At 39.9% G+C, this 20469-nt stretch overlaps 1 protein-coding gene across 3 annotated transcripts in view; it reads left to right on the top strand.

Moving 5' to 3' along the window:
- The window catches only part of SATB2 (SATB homeobox 2), a 196638-nt gene that overhangs the window by 154718 nt on the left and 21451 nt on the right, over nucleotides 1–20469 (top strand). For all 3 annotated transcript variants that reach the window (XM_061149072.1, XM_061149071.1, XM_061149073.1), the window contains exon 10: nucleotides 7807–8004. In XM_061149072.1, coding sequence (XP_061005055.1) covers nucleotides 7807–8004 — 198 coding nt within the window. The remainder of the gene's footprint in view (nucleotides 1–7806; nucleotides 8005–20469) is intronic.

Raw genomic sequence — 20469 nt, forward strand, 5'->3', positions numbered from 1 at the left:
ATAGCCCATATTTCCATGGTAAGGAAGGCAACAAGATTTTATTAAATCCCTGCTTAACTTGAGCCCTTTATAACAGAGGTTAAGGAGTTGTTCTGAAATAAAATTTTCATTACTCTCAATTACAGATTCAATCTTTACAAACACATCCATAGAAATGTGAGACACATGCCCAGAGACAGCTGAAAATTAGTCCCCGTGAAAATACAGTTTAGAACTTAGTGTACAATTTTGAGAAATAAAAAAAGAAGCAGATCATTTTTACTTATTACATTCAAGGTATAAAATAATTAACCTTGAACTGTAACCAAATGCTTGGCACAAATCTTTTCTCAGGTTTAGATGACCTCCTCGTCAGGGATTCATTGAGGCCCTTGACAAGTCTCCCTTGCAGTTTAGCCTTTTATCCATTTCAGTTTTCTTGATTAGGTTATCTTGAATCATTAGGGGCTTTATTTATTTTAATAGACACTTATTGGATTCATGAAAAGAGAATTCAGTGACTAAGAAACAAGAGCTGAATATTATCTGGCTCATTTCACACTTGAGAAGAGTCTCAACCAGCTGAAGAGAAATTCTTTCACAGTTACAAAAGTTTGTTTGGGGACTTTATGTGCTTCCATTTAGAAAGCGAACTGTCTGTGGTTAATAATATGAATTTTCTTTTGAGACACTCAGAAAATGTTTCCTTTTGGTTACATATGCTGACATTTTCTGTATTGAAGATGTGGGTGAGTAAATGGCCTTTTACATGTCTGTTGCAAGAAGCCTTGAGTCATTCTCCTGAAGAGAGCTGTTCATTTGTCAACTTATTCATTCATTGGAGTTCCTAGATGGACAAAGAGGGTGGGGGCTTCTTACTATTTGTAGATGGAGTTCACTCGTCAGCTCTGTGCTAGGTTCCTCAGGGCAAATGGTAACGACTGACAAGACCTTGGTCTTCAAAGCAAGTACAACCTTACTTAAGAAGAACAAATTTATTTACTGTATCTCTTTGGAGATCAAACCAGTCTGTGGACTTGCATTTGTTTCTTAGCAAGTCCTGGTTTGTATTTGCTCAGAAATGCTGTAAAAACTAGGAAATGTGTCACCAACACAGATTTTTTTTTTTTTTTTTTAAGGAAAAAAAATGTGGGAACAGGCAGAAGTTGGAGTGATTACCTGTGTCCTGGGGTAGGAAAACAAGTAACTTAGTACACAATGAAATTTCAGTACCATGGACAGGAACCCCATTCTTCCCATCTCCTTCCCCTCCCCCATCACTTCAACCTAAGGCATGGAGCTAAGATTAAAACCCACATCTGATGGGCTCCAAATTCAGACACTAGGCTGTATTATTGTTTTCTGAAAGACCTCCCTGGTCATTTGAATATTCTCTGCATTTGGTGTGTAGTGTGCAAAGTATGTCACATTTATTGTATATTTGACATTTTTTTAAACCTTTCTTTTTTTATAAAAGTAATAGATATTGTTCTTCCTCATTCATTTTCAATGTGAGAGAGCTTTAAATATTCTCATTTGGGCAACAACAACAGCAAACACACACACGTGTGCACCCACACACAAATGATTAAAATAATGAGAGTTAAGTGATCTGGTTTGGTGTTTAGGATACATGTCACAAAAACTGGAGGATAAAGTCTATGCAGTGTGTAATTTACCACTTGCAGGCCATTGTAGGACCTGATTAATACCCAGCAACATGATTTTACTATGAAAAAGAAAAGATATCTAGGCTAGGGTAAGTGGAGTTCTTAACTTTATCATAGTCTTTTCTCCAAGGACTTCTTGTTAAAAAAGAAGAGAGGAAGGAAGGAATGGAGGAAGGAAATTAAAAGTGGAAAGAACATTCTGTATATATGTGTTAGAATATGATACTTATCTTTGTCTTTCTGACTCACTTCACTCTATATAATAGGGTCTAGGAAAATGGTACTGAAGAATTTATTTACAAGGCAGCAGTGGAGAAACAGATATAGAGAATAGACTTATGGACATGGGGAGAGGGGAGGAGGGGGTGGGATGTATGGAAAGAGTAACATGGAAACTTACATTGCCATGTGTGAAATAGATAGCCAGTGGGAATTTGCTGTGTGGCTCAGGAAACTCAAACAGGGGCTCTGTACCAACCTAGAGGGGTGGGATGGGGAGGGAGATGGGAGGAAGGTTCAAAAGGGAGGCGATCTATGTATACCCATACATGTCAAACCATGTTGAGGTTTGACAGAAAACAGCAAAATTCTGTAAAGCAACTATCCTTCAATAAAAAAATAAAAAGGAAAAAAATGTAAAGAAGAAATCAAAGAATCCTTTGTCATATCAGTTAAAAAGCCTTCAGTGACTCCCATGGCCCATATTATGAAGATGAAATTTCTTTGCACGTTATTCTTTATAATCTGCCGCCCACCTCCTTTTCTAGACTGTGCTTTGGCGGTGCAGGGTTGCTTCTGATTACCAAATGTGTTACTTCTATAAGCCCCTGCATTTGCTGATACTGCTTTCTCTGCTTAGAATGTGATTCCAGGCACTTACTCTCCCCACCTGGTGAAACTCATCTCTATCTTTTAAGACCCACATTATGAATCCTGTTCTCTGTAATGACATTTTCCTTGAATTTCATGGTCAGAATCATATACTTTCCTGTTGGTGATCTCAACTAACCTTTTAAGTAAACAGTAACAGTGAAAATTAAATGAATGACAACTTCTCATAGAGGGGATAGAGAATTGAGTAAAGTTTTTCAGCAAAGGGAGTAACATGAGCAAAAGCATGATGAGAATGTATCAAGCCTGTTCAGGAATTGTGAGTAATTCACAGTGGCCAGAGCACAAGGCCCATGGGAGAACTGATGGGAGACGAGACCATGAGGGAAAATAGGAGCAAATCGTGGTTCTTATTGTTGCTGCTTCTAATGTTCCTGAGTTGTGAACTAGAGGTGTCTCGTTTAAGTAAATCCTCAGTAAAACCATCCGTTTGCTAAAGGATAAACGGTGGGGCTGTTATTCATCTTTCAAAAAGAAATAATCATACATTTCTTCAAGTAGTAAGGATTCCTGATACATTTACAACTTTATTTGCTTTGTAAATTTAGATTGACATACAACTTTTTAGGAACATGTGGATTGTAAGTAAACTATCTCTTGACTGGTGTGAGTGTCACCTCACCTGCATGATTGGGAAAAGGTGGTGTCAGAGTTGTTTTCTCTACTGAGGGAAATATATTTGTTTAAGAGGCTGATGAAATGATTAAAATGAAATGTTAATAAGTATTATTTGCTTATGGCCTGAATGCTTGGGAACTCTTTAACCATTGATCAAAAGGATGTAGCCTTTGAACTTATATGCTTTCTTTGGGTTCAGAGTTTGAAGGTAAAAGTGATTAAATTGTAAATTTTTTGGCATCATTACCCTTAAGTTCCATGTATATTTTCCTATGTAAGTTCCAGGTATTCTCTATATTTTTTCAAACTTCTTTTTTTGAACATGTTTTAGACTCACAGAGACTTTGCAAAATGTCACAGTTTCCATATATTTCTCACCTAGGTTCCCCTAATGTACACTGTATTACCATAGTGCAGTTATCAAAACTAGGAAACTATGAGTGTTTTAATACTACCAACTAAAAACTTTATTCTAATTTCACTATTTTTAAATTAATATTATACTAAATATTAATAGTATTTCCACTAATTACCTTTTTTGGTGCCAGGACCCCAGTCAGGAACCACACTGCATTTAGTTATTATCCTTAGCTTTCTTCAGTTTGTGAGCATTCCTCAGTCTTGTCTTTCCTTTTTTTTTTTTTTTTTAATGACCTTGTCACTTTAAAGAATACTGATTGGTTATTTTGTTGAAAGCAGTCTCTCAATTAGGGTTTGCCATGATTTGACTGAGACTATGCATTTTGGGCAAGTCTACCTCAGATACTATGTTGAGTCCTTTGCAGTGAATCATATCACAGAGTTCTCTGTGTGAATATGTCATCACTGGTGATGTTGACCTTGATCACTTGACCAGGGTGGTTTTTATCCTTTGTGCTTTGACCTGGTGGCTAATCATTGTCTGTTGTTTCTGACAAATAACCAGGAAACAGATCACAGAGTGTGGAGCTGGAAGGGAACTTAAAGATCATCTTTTGTAAACTCCTTCTTTTATAGTTAAGCTTCCAGAAGATCTAAGACCTTATCCAGAGGTTACCCAGTAATTTATTGTCATAGCAGGAACCTAGCAGTTCAGTCTCCAAACTGAATATTCTATGCTTCCTAGCTGTGCTCAGGTACATGTAATTCAGTCTCAGTTTTCCCATACTAAAAAAGCTAAACTGACTTTATGAATATTCAGCCAACCTTTGATCAAAGCTTATTTCCAGGCTAAAAGAGAAATTACAGCTAGGTATATATTCCACAGTTCCTGGTACCTGCTCACAAGGCTGGTCAAGGCTGGAAATCAGATGAACTTCTGCATCAGCATCTATAAAATGAAAATAATTCTCCTGGAATGCTCTACATAACACACAGGGAGCAACAACAAAAAACCTACTTGAGATTTTTAACAGAAAAAGGAGATTTGTTTATTAATAATTCATGAGTTCCCATTGAACATGCACGACAGAAACAGTGCTATTCAATAGAGAATACTGTCATCTGTCACTGTTTTATTTGACATTTACACTTTTTTTTTTTTTTTTTGCCTGATACTGCAAAACTTTCTTGGATGGCATGCAAAAATTATATAAATGAAAAAAATCCCAATGTGGGACTCTTTTATCTCTTCTGTGGTGGGTTCACTCACAATACATACATGTGTGTGCAGGCAACAGCGTGGCCCTTTCTGGCAAATTCATTAGCCACCAAACAAAGTAATAACAGGCCCTTTTGAGAAAACAGAGATAAGCTTCCCACATAGGCGGGTGGAGGGATCATGTGAATCGAAAGATGGAGGGTGAGATGGGAAGTGAGGTGGAAGAATAGATTTCCGGAAGATAAGCACACAAATCCGTGGAGTGAGCAAGTGAGTCAGAGTGAGGGGAAAGCGAATCATGGCTGCCGTGAAGAAAACTGACAAAAATACACTGCCATTTCAGACGCAGGATAAATATTTATAGACGGCATTGCAGGAGCTCCTCTGGTAGGGAATTTTGGCATTTAGTAGATGAGCAAGTGAGGGACTCCTTGTGGTTTTGTGTTACTGTAAGGCTCTTGACAATGTTTCTGCTCTGTAGGTTAGTTATTATTTATAAAAATCACAGAACCAGCTGATACATTCATAAGCTAATTATTGAAGCAGCTGGGTACACATGGTGCAATATGTCCGAGGCTGTGAAGTATCACAGATTTCTTGGGGCCTGCTGTGGTGGGGGTGCGCTGTGGAAGGCTCCATCCCTTAATCTGATCAGCCAAGCAAACACTTTGTGGGGAAACTAGATTAATAACCCTCTAAATACCATGAATGTGCTTCATCTTCAAAACTGGGTTCCCTTAAACATGCTATTAGCTCAGCTCCATCAGGGATTTGAGGAAGTTCTCTGGTGCCCTAAGAACAGGGTCTTGTTGGCTACCTCCCTGTGCCAGAAATTAATTTGGTTTGCTTATGTCTGCACACATGATCACACTTGTGTCTAATCCACTCCCTAATAGCTTCAAGGTCAGGACCTTGCTTGTCAGTGGGCAAATTGAGCACTACACTTCTTAAAGACTGATGGCAGACAGCGGCCAGTCCGTAACGAGGCCTGTAGTTTGTTCTAAGTGATTGTAATGAGTGCAGATTATAACAGCGCATATAAATCAAATGCCGCAATGAATGTTGTGCGAGACATTCCGAGTATGTAAGTGGAGATGCCACTCAGCTGTCACCTGTCTCCTTTCAAGCTGTGGCTTCCCACAATGCAGTTCACTCACGCAGAACAGCAGGTGCTGTCCTCCTTAAGGTCTGGGTATCTCAGAACTCCATCTTTTGACAGATGCAGATTTTTGTTTTTATTTTCTGTCCAGCGATTGGTCTCCATGCTGTAGCCTCCCCTGGGAGATGTTAAACATACCTGTTTGAAACATTTGAAAGAGTTCAGTTGGGAGACTTATTCAGATCTGTGAAAAGACAGAGAAATAGGAGCTTATTTTTTTTTTTTCCACAGATGGTTTATATTCCCTTTCAAGAATTTTTTGCTTTGTACAAAGAAACCCTTGAGGAAACACTTTGGGACTAGGAGTGTTTTTAAAAAATATAATTTACTTTTTGATAGGGATAAAAAATTGAATCATCTTCAGTTTTCATATATGTTACACCTTGAAAATCAACCATTACCTGCCTCTCAACTGAACTGGCAAAAAAAAAAAAAAAAAAAAATCTTTGAAAATACTTGGAAGCACATTTCCAAGCAAATGATTAGATATCTTGTTTTCATTCTTCCTAGCCCTCTAACTCTCCCCAGCTCCCAGTTTATTGCAAGAAAAGATCAGGTCTGCGCAAATGTGGCCTCTCACTTGTAAAAACAAGGCAGTGTTGTGTTACAGATTAGTTTATAAATCCCCAGTGGCTTCACAGTTCAGTGCCTACAGCTGCTGCAGATGGGTCTGGGTTTTTGTCTCTCCGCAGTGCTGCAGCCGGCAGTTGAAGGAGAAAATGGAATGATCAGGTTATTAACATGGAGGCCGCGAGGAAGAGGCGGCACAATGAGAACAGCTGGCCTTGCTGTCTTGGCTGACGCAGCGGAGATAATCAAATCTTGCCTTTTTTTGGGTAAAGGCAGAAGACACAGTGGAGAGTTAGACAAACAACAGCTTATGATATTATGAGGGGTTTTTGTAATGCGTGTCAGGCACTTTCATTGGTTTACAAGTTATGAGATAGAATTTGTGGAGGTTTCGAGATTTCTTACAAAGTCATGTGTGTTTACTTATGCACCTTTTTAGAAAAATTCTTATTTTTGCAGGAGGCGTGATATGGGACAGTCTTTGTGTTTAAAATGAGCGACGTAGATTGGAAATGATGGGTTAGAAAGCTACTGGGTAAAATATTTTGACATGAGTCAGTGAGCGATGTTGACAGCATCCTCTGTATTATTTTCATATAATCCATCATTATTTGCATTACATTTTCTTTCTCGTGCAGTTGCGAGCAAGAGAACATCCGGATGCCAGAGTTGGGAGGCAGACATTTGCAGGTGTGACCCGTCCTACTGCTTACCTTCCTGCAGGTGTGGTTGAGGCAGGAAGGTTATGGTTATAAGGGCCTGGAGCCCAAGGCATTCAGAGGTTGAGCAGATATACACTTTTCTCATTCTAGCAAAGGGTGTTACGGGGGAGTTATTGATCTTTGTGAGACTGTTTCTTCCCTAGAGAGGAAATATTTATATTTCTATTCATACCTAGGTATTTCCTCTTCAGAATTTGCCATTTGGTAATACATATTTGTTCATTTTCATTTTTTTTCTTGGAATGGAGTACTATCCAACTGGGTGGGTAATTTTAAAATTTGTAACTGACCAACATGAATGACTCTTGCTGAGAACTGGAGAGCTACACGCGTCCTTGAGTTTCTTTTACAAAGGGGACTGTAAATTAATTGAGAATGTATTCAATAGGAAGGAGGATGAGGTAATTAACAAGACTGAAGATTCTCAGGTGTTGGTGTCACCATAGGTGTGGCCATTCGTTGGTTTTGGGAGTTGCCAGGCTGTTCGAGCGCCTCCCCAGTTTGGTGGGAGCACTTCTGTTGTGAAAACATGATAAGCCAGCGGTGCTTGACCACACTCAAGCCCTCTCTGCGGCTGTGCGCTCTTCAGGTTCATTCAGTGGCCTTCTCTGTTTCCAGGGCTGGCTGTGTGAACTGCTCCGCTGGAAGGAGAACCCCAGCCCAGAAAACCGCACCCTCTGGGAGAACCTCTGTACCATCCGCCGTTTCTTGAACCTTCCCCAGCATGAGAGGGATGTGATTTATGAAGAGGAATCAAGGCACCACCACAGCGAGCGCATGCAGCACGTTGTTCAGCTGCCCCCGGAGCCGGTGCAGGTGGGCGTCCCCTTCCCCCCAAGCCTGGACAGGGCTCCCGGCGCCCGCAGCTGCGGACGGCCAGAGGGGCAGACCGTGTCACCTGCCCTGGGAAGGTGTCTCATGCCATGTCCCCCAAGCAGGGAGCCCTGTTCTCACAGTGGGCATAGTGCATGTGTGTGCATATGCACACGTGTTCTGTCACACACACACACACACACCTGTGACTGAGAAGTCAAATCCAAAGGCGGCTACTGTGACTCAGACAGTAAGGGATCTGCCTGCAATGCTGGAGACCCAAGCTGGATCCCAGGTTGGGAAGATCCCCTGGAGAATGGCATGGCTACCTATTCCAGTATTCATGCCTGGAGAATTCCGTGGACAGAGGAGCCTTGTGGGCTACATTCCATGGGGTCACAAAGAGTTGGACATGACTGATCGACTAACAGTTCACACTTCCTGAGAGTAGTTTATTGATACTTGTGGGGTTGTGAAGCCAGAGCATTTGTGGAGAATTTAATCTCCCAATTAGAAATCATAGTTTCCATCAGTACACTTTCTAAAGAAAAAAACTCTGAAATAGACAATGAATTGATCCAAAATTCCTCAAGGAATGTTGCATTAGGCTGAGAGAAATATCCACATGAGCTAGGGAATACCACTGAACTCAGCTGAACCTAAGAGAGAAGTTGTGATAGATTCTTAGTATTTTTAGGAGAGTTCCTGCTATCTTTGGTTTCCTCTCTTTTAGAAATCTACCTTCATTGGGTTGGCATGTGTTTTTTTTGCTTAGATTTTAGTCTCATTGAGGTAAATTATGTTCTTTCTGAGAGTCACAGAGTTTAACTGATGACCCTTGCTATTATCTAAAATCAGTTACTTTGGGGAAGAAATATCAGTGAGGGTTTCTATGGTTTCTCCCCTTCGAGTTGTGCCACAAAATGATTTGGTAGGCTGTGAGATTTGTCCTCCTGCTCAATGCCGTCAATCCCAACTGCCGTGAAAGAGGATCACCTGAATCTCCTTGTGTGTAGCAAGAAGGGGACAGTTGAGGCAGGTGTGCACATGTGTGTGAAGGACGGAAGATGAGGTTGAAGGAAGGGTGGGGTGTGGTGTCTTGATAGATAGTATATGAGAGGTGATGAAGGACGCGGTCCTAAAATGGCTCTGCCTGAGGCTTCCTGTCTCCTTTCCCCTTGCTCCACCGTCACATGCCCGGGGAAGAAGCCAGAAGCCACTGGAGCCATTATGTCACTTGTCATCCAAATATTGACATCTCAGTCAATGCTCTTGTGCTCTCATTGGTCACTTTCCAAAGTCACAGAGTGAGTTGCCCAGATCATTAGACTTGTGAGTTCACAAAGCTACAAGCACCTGCAGGAACCTCTTCTCATATTCACAGTACATTCAGAGAAGGGTGGTTACAAGGGGTACCTGGTTAATAAGTGGCAGAGCCTGCTCTCGTGGCTCTGGACGAGTGTGTGGGTGACCCATTCCCCAGAGATGAGCCCCAAGTCTTACCTTTCAGGACCAGCCTCTCCCTTCCCTCCACTGTCCTTTCCTGCTGGGGCCTTATCCAAACACCAGGGCACCTCCCTGGAGATAATTATTTCAGCTTGCTGAGTCACATGAAGCAGTGGTTTGTAGATTTTGAGATTCAGTTGAAATTAAAAAGGGGCCCATTATAATTACCAAACTTTTATTTTAGAAAATAAATTTTTTCAAAAAATTCAAGGGACACTCCTATTTATTATTCATATATTTACACAATAAATACTCATTAAATAACAAATTAATGAAAAGGATAGCCTCAGGCAAAAGATCTTACAAATGTATACATTTAATTATGTGAGAAACTCACCATCACCCTTATTTTTCTCATTTTAATGTGAATTGATCCAAACTTCTGTGTTGAACCTATGACCAGCTTCAGGAAACCACTGACTTTTGTGTGGACTTTTCATTCAGAGTCTATCTTAGTCAATCCAGGCAAGGTAAAAGGCTCCTCTGTCCATGGGGATTCTCCAGGCAAGAACACTGGAGTGGGTTGCCATGTTCTCCTTTAGGGGATCTTCCTGAATAGAAGTGAAAAATTGATTTATTATAAATATTAGTAGCACTTCTTTTTTATCATAGGATGATGGCAAAGTTGAAAATTTGGAGAAGTTTGGGATAAGAAGAGTAATACGTATTCTCCATTAAAATGAGGACCTCCCTTCATTTGGATGATGGCTCCTGCATATTCCTATCTTTCTCTACTGTATTCCCTGTATATTCCTGTATTTCTCTACTCTTCCTGTCCAGAAATTCTCATCTCTCGAGGTCCCTGTGTTTAGGTAGCTAGAAGGGATATACAGCATCATATTTTGTATTTAAACTGACCAGTCTGAGGAAAGTAAATCTTAGAAGCAGACAGCCAATCTATTTATGAGTTTTATTACCTTTTATGTTAGTGTATCAGAACTGGAGTGGGCTAACAATATTTAATGGCTAAGAAAGAGTCCGTGTGTAATTTTCCTTCAGTTTTAAGCACTTTATGGCTATTAACACTAACTTCTGATGTCACTAAGATAATTCACTTATCTTATAAAAAGGTATTCCTATCACTCAGCTCTTAACTAAAGAGTTTACAAATAAGGTAATTTTTTCTACATTGACTTTTTCTCAGCCATTGACCTTGACCTCATAACTGTAGAATGCTTCAGTATATCATTGTGTGTGTGTGTTTGTGTGTGTATGTGTGTGTGTGTTTGTGTGTGTGTATGTATGTGTGTGTGTCTCTGTGTGTCTGTGTGTGTGTGTGTGTTTGTGTGTGTGTGTATGTGTGTGTGTGTATGTGTGTGTGTGTGTGTGTGTGAGATTTCTCTCAGTGACACTGCTTTCAATGCTGTGTTCATGTTTTGTGGCAAAATAGGAAGCATTTGATCAATTTTTTATTATAGTTGTGATAGGAAAAAGGAAGAGAACTTGAACTAGACAACAGAACTCTTGAAACTGGAGAATAAAGTTAGCACAGCTTCTATGACTTTGGATAGATTGTATTCACAAAGATTCCAGACTACTCAAGTGTCTGTGATTGTCCAAAAGTTAAGCCATTGGACTCAGGGTTGAGATTCACTGGTGCTGTTGTATCAATTAAAATTTCAGAGAAACATAATTGCTTACACATTTTAGGGATTAAAAAATTTGTACATTGGTAGTATTAGGTGATGTTGCATTTTGTCTAATTAGGCAGAAAATGCACTGTTATTAAATTGTTAAGTATGAGTGAAATCAGGGATTTTTAAGAGTCTCTGATTATGCAGCATATTAAAATGCACACAGAAATCCACTCTACTTGTGGTTATGGAAGAGTGCCATTTAAATTTCTTTAAGTAGTTAGGGTACCCCAGTTTTTCTTAAATTATAAAGATATGAAGTAGTGACCTTTGTACATAATTACCCACCAGAGGAGTCTGTCGAATTAGGGCTCCACAGATGTATTGGATAAAAGAAGAAGCTTGGAATAAGCCCCACCCCATTCAGTGAATTCTGTGAAGTCTCTTAGAGTGAGAGCCTCTTTCCTCCCGGAAGGGAGGACATTTTTCTTGCCTTTTGTTTGCAAATAGTTTACTAATTGGTAGTCTTATATTGCATGCAGATGTGTTTCTTTTTATAAGCGCATGAAAGATTTTTAAAAATTCAAGCCTACATTTAGAAATTAAGAAATTTCACTTAGAAATCCAGATTTCACAATCCAGAAATTTAGGAGATCTGACCCACTGGGCCACATGGCTGGAGCTGGTGGTCTGCATTCTGGGCACACACAGGATAGCGGTCTCTATCCTACTGCACAGGCCCGCTGCCCACACGCTGTCTTCCATGCACACACATCCAGTTCACTTTGCTCATTTAGACTGCTCCTGTCCCATCACCAGCTGGGTGAGGCCAGCTTGCCCTAAGAGTCCTAAAGCCACACGTGCCTTGCCCTGCGGTTCTTCCATGCTGCACCATTTATTTTTGTACTTCTAACACCTCAGAGTCCTTGAAATGCATATTTGATGGAATTTCCCTTCAGGGTTGAACCTAGGTTATAGCTGGGCTTGGGGCCATTGAGGGGTATAGTCAGCCCCAGAGACTTGAGGGTCCTGGGAGAACAAGATTTTTTTCCTTAGGAATTCAGATCTCCCCAGGTGATATAGATTTGATATGAAGTCATCTGATTTCTCCAGTTTTCTTGTTGGTATTCTTTTTTGAAACCCCCATTTAAGTTCCTGCTGTCTAGAAGGTGACCTTCCAGTCTCTGAATACACTTTATAAACTAGATTCACCTACACTTATGGCCCTTCAGTGGAGGCAGTATTGCCCCAGGGAGTAAAAATTGATTCTTGGGGTGCATAAAAATCTTCAGTTTACAATTGTTTATTGCTCTCCAAACGGACATAGTACATAAAGAGATGTTCTGTATGTCTGGTGTTAAAATTTCATGACACGGTGGGGAGATGATTAGGAAAAAATGCCTAAAAAGGCTCCTGTGGGGAATAATAATGAAAAACGTTGCGAAATGCTAACATGCAAAATGCTTATAGTTCATATATGGATAGCACAAAGACCAACATAGATGAAATGAGATGGCATGACAAATGAAAACGTTCCATGAAAAAGATAAATTCCATTTTTTTTCACACCAAAAGATTGTTCCTTGTGGTTGTAGTGATATTCCCCCTAGTGGTTATTACAACCCGAGGCCCTATAGTGAATGGATATCCTCACCTTAGAATCAAAAACTAGTTAGGCCAGGGTATTCATTATTACCAACTGTATTTTACAATTGGAAAAACTGGAGCAAAGACAGAGGGCCTTGCCTGCAGCCAGAATCGTCAGCTGAATGAAAACACAGGCACTTTTGGCATCCAGTCTTCCCTCTGGCCACACTTCTCCCTTGATGCAGCGGAGAAGAAGGGACATTGCTCATGCTCTGACTAGGTCACTGAGTGGGGCTGATTGGAGAGCATTTGCCAAATTGTTCGTGTCTGTGTAGTTTGTGCTTTATTGTTTTATTATATTTCCACCACAGTGTTTCCAGGGGTTATTTTGTAAGTTCAGGAATCCTGAGTTTGCTGCTCTGTGGTTTCCTGACCAATCCTTGTTTTAAAATTCCATGCCGTACGCTGAATAGGAATGAGACCTGGTGGAGGACAGCCGACTCCAGCCTCATACCTCGGCTCGTCTGGGTTGCTGCCCACTCAGGGGATTCTCAGTATTTCCTCAGCTGCTGAATCCTGTGCTGATGTCGACCTGTGCTGACTTTGCCCTCACAGATATGTGCAGTGTCTGGAGACATTTTTGATTATTGTAACTTGGGGATGCTACTGGCATCTGCTGGGTGGAGGCCAGGGATGCTGTCTAATGTCCTGTGATGCAGACGGCAACCTCCCCTACCCTCTAGACAAAGAGGTGTCTTTTCTGCACTGTTGATAGTGCTAGGGCTAAGAAACATGTATCGAAACCCTATCAAGGTTGGGAGGGGGGTAGCTTATCTACTTTCACATGTGAGACACTGAAGCTTAGAGAAGTTTAGTGACCTGCTCAGAGTGGGACCTTAAATCTTCATTTGTCTACCTTCGCTGTTTGACTTTTTCCTCTCAACTGGAAAGAACTGCTAAACATGCTGCAGCCAGCCTTTCCCAAATACTTGCTATTAGATGATATTAGGCAAAGCTGTTTATGTCCATCCATCATTCTACTGAACAGATCTAGTCTTGTTAGCTTCTTTTTTATAGAGTATTCAGTGTTCCTTGGTGTGATGTCAAGGAACTGATGCGACTGAAATTTTCACTTTTTAATAAGCTTCTCTGGCATTTTTGAGATAGCTTTGGGATGTGACTCTTCATTGCAAAGTTTAAGGATACTTGAAGTCTCTGATTAAGCACTGAGAATTTGATCATGCCTTTTTGCCTCAGATGTAGGGTTTATTTGTTTTTTATTTTTTCAATCTTTTGGCTGCACCATGTGGTGTGTGGGATCTTAGTTCCCAGACCAGGGATCTAACCCATGCTCCCTGCAGTGAAAACGGAGTCTTAACCACTGGCCTGCCAAGGAAGTCCAAGCTGTAGGTATATTTTGATTTGTGAATTTGCTTTCAAAAGGACAGTGTATAAGAAAATAAATAAGCTAATTAATTAATTAATCAATTAAGGATGTTTGCAAATTCTTTAACCAAGTTACTGGAATCTCTCCCATCTTGGATTCATTCCAAGCTCCTCTTCAAACCCTGCTGTGTGAATATGGCTCTAGAGGTTTGAAACTCTACCTGAGTTATGAGGAAATGTGCAGAGAGATGCTTGTCGTTTTAGGTGAAATATTACAGCAGTTGGGTATAAGGAAGTCCTCACTGGGGTAAACTTTGAAAGTCCCTAACCATCAGCCAAGAGCCACTAGCCTTTTCTGTATTCACATAATGTTATCGGGCAGGCAGGTGTTTACCTTGGAGAGGTTCTTCATTTCTTTGTTACTAGTTAACCTTTCAGCACATCCAAACTTTTAAATTTGTCACTGGGAATATAGAAAGATTTGGAGGTTATTTAGAATGAACTCTTTATTCTAGAACATAGGCATTTCTATCTCAGGTTCAACTTCTTCCAAAGTATAGTGAACAGGTTTCTCACGGTTGTGATGTCAAACAGTTGAATAATTTCCTTAAAGTTGGTACCTGGTAGATTGGACATTAGCTGTGACTTTGCTTTTTTTTTAGAGATTTCAGCAAGTTGTTTGTCTACTTTTTAAATTTAAAAGTTTCTTAAAGTATTTTTTTGACATGACATAGAAATTCTGGCTTAAATATTGGATATCTATGAAAAGAAATTGAGGGAGATAGAACTTGATGAAAATCCACCTGTAGCACTGTGGATATGTGTAGGTTTCTCTGAACCTGGGACTTGGAATTTGTGTAGTTCATGGATTCACCCTCTCCTTTGCTATCCTGGGTATAATATATCTTCTTCCATTGTCAGCTTCTTCCTGCTATCATTGTTTCCTTTCTTCTATTATCTTATTTACCTTTTACTCGATATTTTCTCTACCACATGACTTCTGCTTACTACTCATAGCATCTCTGAATAATTCCAAGCTTCTCAAAGCCTTGGCCTGCCCACCACCTCTGCTGTACTTCACAACTTTTCTGTATGCTTTTATCAAATCCAGCTTCTGTTACCCACTCCTTATTTACAACTTTGGATTCTTAGAGAAATTGACTGGTCCACCTTATCCCCATGAAGGCAAACTTTCTTGAGACTTAATTCCCAAGCAGTAATGTGAATGCTCAATCTGGAGGTCACTGCATTTTAGAGGAAGAGCTTTGCCGGGCACATGGTTAGAATAACCTCCAGGAGCATGGGGAGTGGAAAGCTAGCCAGCTGCACACCACCTGCAAGTAGCCTGTGAATGGGCTGTCCTTGGGCCAAGGTCGATAGTAGTCCTGCATCTATCATGGTGGGTAGTAGCAGATATGATTAACAGGTCTAATGTAAAATTCTCACATCAAAGGAGATTTACGTGACTTGTTCAGTATAAAGTGCTGTGGTTATGTAAGCAGTAGGAATCCAGTACCTAAGAGCGATTTCAAGTTTGTGTGTATCCGAAGTCTTTACAGTTCATTACAGTTTTTCTAACCATTATCATGGATGGCCATGCTCTCAGGCACTGTGTTATAGATCCAGATAGGAATTAAAATTTTATAGTAATCTGTTCTGGGTCTATCTATTTACTGCTTTAAAGTGGGGTCACTGATTTGCTAGGTTTATTGTTTTAACAGTTGGAGTTAGCTTTCTACTTCTCATTCTTCATGGCGTTGTTCCAGTGTTTCTGCTGAGTGGAACTCACCCATGAGTGACTAAAACTTCACAACACACCACCTTCCAAACTAAACATCTAGGGTTAGCTACTGGTTGGAAGTGAAATGTCAGGCAGCTGGGTTCCACTTCTCCCAGGCTTTTCCTGTCCCGGGGCAGCACAAAGAACCCTGTTTTCCTGAGTAACTTGCTCTTCCATAATTGTTGTGTTCCTTAAATTATAGTCTGATTGCATTTTCAAGAGGCAGTACACTTCCTTCAGGTCCTGCTGTGGGTTACTGGTAGACCCCTTGTTTTTCAGCTCCTAAAACTCAGTGGAAGGCACGTTGCCCAATGCTACTCTGTGGATGAAGTGAAGAAGCAGGATTAGCTCTGTTACACCAGGACCAGTGCTTCTCACTGATGGAAGCTTCTGGACTGCTCAGTGCTCAGAAACCACTAACATTGCTAACATAAATTACATTTCTTTATGCCTGTTTCTAAAGGTTAGGGACAGCAGGGTACTCATCATGTACCTTGTCATATTCTTTTCCTTCTGGTGAAATTAAAGATAGGAACATTATAAAACCTTCAGCACCTTGGCCTTTTCTTGATGTTCTGATAGGAAAATGATACTAAACGTAATATTTTTGAACATAAAGCTTAGTTGTCTTTAAAAAGATGGATCAGCATATTGCTATTGAAATGTTAGGGTATCTTCTTGCCATTGTTCTATTGGCCAACTCAGTGTGGCTATTTTCTTCCTCCTTTTCTACTTTCTTCTTTCCTTGCAGTCTTCTTTTTTTCAGTAATCTGAAACACTTTTTTTTTTAAGCTGAAAGAATTTAGGGCAATAGCTAATAAATTTTGTGTCGGGGAAAACTGATTAAATATGAGCAACTTGGAGCAAGTTGAGGGAAGCAAAATAGACTAAGTCAGTGCATTCCACATGCATCGTGCCACATGCATCAGCAATAAACTTAAATGAAGACACTTGTGGACATTGAGGTGTCATTGTTTTAATGAAGCTCCTTGTCATATTTCATCTATGAGAAGGAAATACCTTTCTTCCTTTATACTTTTATAGGCGTCTGGCAAAGTCTGGATTTTGGTAAAGATGATTAAAATTGACTGATAAAGCTGGGCCTTCCCTGTGGTCCGGGGGTTAAGGCTGTGTGCTTCCACTGCAGGGCTGCTACTTACTTATTCAACAAATATTGGTTGGGCTCCCTCAGTGTGTCGGGTATTGGTCTAGGCACTATGTGTATAATAGTAAATAAAACAGAATTTCATACATGTATAGAACAGCTTTCCCTTTTACTCACATAGATTGCATTTTTAAACAGATTTCGTTTTCCCTCTGCCTTGCCTTAATCTAGAATTCAGACTGTGGTTTAGTAGAATCCATAAGCCTTACTATTCAGTTGTCTTGGGTGGCGCTAGTAAAGAACCCGCCTCCAGTATAGGAGATGTGGATTTGATCCCTGGGTTAGGAAGATCCCCTGGAGGAAGGCATGGCAACCCACTCCAGTATTCTTGCCTGGAGAATCCCATGGACAGAAGAGCCTGGAAGGCTACAGTCTATAGGGTCACAAGGGGTCAGACACAATCAAAGCAACTTAGCATGAACACACGCAAGCCTTTCTATTCACTGTTTTAGGAACCAGAGCATCTTGTAAAGAAAGAAACTACCTTCTATTTTCAATGAACCTTTGACCAAATGGGAAAAAAGATGATAGACTAAAGAAAAGGGCCTGGAAGTGACCTTGACTCCACTCACAGGGCTGGGCATGTGACTTTGGACAGGAGTTTTATCCTTTAGAGTTTCCTTTTACTGTTTTGTAAACTGTTAGATTATGGATTAGGTGATCTTCATCTGAAACACTGATTCCATAAATTGGTTCATCTATTTCTGATCCTCACTGAGGATTTTAATGCAAATGAAGAAAACAAAGAATAAAACACATTGCCCCTGGGAGGTTTAAGTGCATTTTGGAAAAACAAATTAGCAACAAAATAACAAATTATGAACACCTTATATGGGCTCAGAGAGATCTAGTTGATTTTCTTATGATTGACAGTTATGACAATTACAAGAGAAAGCCGGCCACTGAGTTTTAAACTATCGTAGCCAAACCTACCTACTGTGGCTTCTCAGATGTTTCTGGTTAGTGTGGAAATCTAATGTAGCTGAAAACTACTGCTGATTTTTATTAAGTCGAAGTCTGGAACTTCCCCTTGTAATGATAGACAAACTTACTTTCAATGGAAGGAAAACTGCCAAAGTTCTGAAGTTCATTTATTTTATTATTACTCAGTTTAACCCTAGAAATGGGAGATCAAGAAAACTAGATAGATTTGACAGTTCTGAGGTCACAAGTTCAATTTCCTCACAAGTTGTTTCTAGATCAAATTCACTGCAAATCATATAACCCTTCACCTCTTGACATGGAATCTTTTAGGGAATTGTGTATCACATCAAGTTCATCCTGATCACTCTGGGGCTGGGAAAATGACAGGTAAGTTGGATCAGGTGAAGGAATTCCAGTGACCAAGTCTGGAAAGCCTAGGAGCTGTGAGTATCACTTTCTATAACAGATTAGGATGTACTGGAGTAAGCTTACACAGTGAACGGTAATTGATGTTTTTAGGAATTTTGGAAGTTGGTTTTTACATTGTTAGTATAATGGAACTGGCCTTGGTCAAATTATTCACACTACAAGAACTGACAAATGATTCAATTGGGACTTTTTTTTCCTCTAGAGAGCCAGTTGTTAAATATTTACCAACATAACACTGAATAGACTCCAATTAGATTTTTTTTAAAGCCTTGTGGATATCCATGTACTTATTTTTCATAAATAAGATATGCTAAAAACCATTGTATGAAAGAAAGGTTAGGTGTTTCCAGAACTGAATGGCTGATTGGTATTACAGCTCACTTGTTCACTCAGATGTCAGAGCAAGTAAGTGCTAGCACCTCAGCTGTGTTCGATTCTGTGGCCCCATGGATTGTAGCCTCTGTCCATGGATTTATCTAGGCCAGGATACTGGAGTGGGTAGCCATTCCCTTCTCCAGGGCATCCTCTTGACCCAGGGAGCACACCTAGGTCTCCTGCATTGCAGGCAGATTCTTTACTGTCTGAACCATCAAAAATAGTTACATATTTAAGCAGTAGTTGTTTCTACTCTTTGCCCTTCATGCTTTCCTTTAGTTTAAATCTGTTTCTTCGTGTTCATAGCATTTGTCTTTGTATTGCCTTCTGTATGTGGTATAAAAGGCTAACTTGAGTATCTGATTAGATTCATTTTGCAGAATCAGAACCATGTACATAATGAGTTCATAGTCTGGGATTCCCTGGTGCCAAACACCCAACAGATTTGGGTGGAAACAGGGGAAGTTATTTTAATAGAGTACTTTCTTAGATATGATGAAGTGAACCCTCACAGTGCACTTCAAAATGAGGAGTCAATTATTTTTTTAAAGTACTCTAAACTTAGGGAGCTAAAATCTATGATATGAATGCTTAAATATATGTGGATATGGAAAGGCCTTCCTATTTCTATTACGATCTGAATGAACAGAATGTGCCAAAGTGAGCATATACTGTTTAAGTACAATATATACATGCAAATGGTTTCTTAAATATAGTTTTTCTCATTTCAGCTTTTTTGACAATTCATGTCAACAGTGTACTCATAAGTGTGGTGCTAGAAGAGCAAACAGGGAATTGTGGTCGACAAATGTCAAGCATTTCCATGTAGGTGTAATTTTAGGAGTCTACTTTCGAGAGAAATCCTTATTTGAGTTTGTGCTTCATGTGAAATGAAAGCCTCCCGAAGAGATAGAGCTAGAGTAGTCAAACAGTGTGTGTAGTACTTTAATATAGTTGTTTCCTTAGTAATGAAAGGAGAGAACCAAATTGATGGATTCTTTTGCTTGTAAAACATAATCTGGATCAAATGCATCAGTATGTTCTATCAGTTGACAATTCTTTGATATATCTGTATTTTAGAACTACTGATGTACCAAGGGAGAAGTTTTCTTGTCACTTTACTTGCAAGGTATCAACCAGTTTACTTGGAGCTCCTAGAATAGATATGCTAGGGATGGCACTCTGTACTCCCAATAGTCTCTTCGTATTTTGCATGTTTGAAGCAGCATTGTCCAGTACACTCTATGAACATGTAACGTCCTCTGTGTTGCCATTACGCACATGTAGAACGTGTCTGTAATCAGTTTTTATTTTATGTCACATTCATCTGCATTTGCAGCATTTCAAAGACTAGTCTGCAACATCTTGGCACAGATGGGGAAAGCAGAGTTGCTTATAAGTTCCAGAACTACAAAGACACAGATCAAACATACGATATTAATAAATAGCTTGGATAGGGGGTGGGGAGAGGGGAAGGATTAAAAATTAGGTTATTTATTTAGAAAGTTGAAAGTCTCCATTTGTGATCATTACTCTGTTCTTGAAAGGAAATAGGTGCTGGATTTTATGTTTTGTTTTTTGCTCCAGTCCTCACGTTTCCCTCCTCCCCCTTCCTCCTGTTTTAAATTAAAATCTAAAGACAGCCCGAGAGAGTATATATAACTGCAAAAAGGATGTGGTAAATCATGGCAGAGGTTTGTGATCTCACAGACGCGGTGGTGTCAGGGATGAAGACCAAAGGC

Source organism: Dama dama, chromosome 8 (assembly GCF_033118175.1).
Source record: "Dama dama isolate Ldn47 chromosome 8, ASM3311817v1, whole genome shotgun sequence".
NCBI lineage: Eukaryota > Metazoa > Chordata > Mammalia > Artiodactyla > Cervidae > Dama > Dama dama.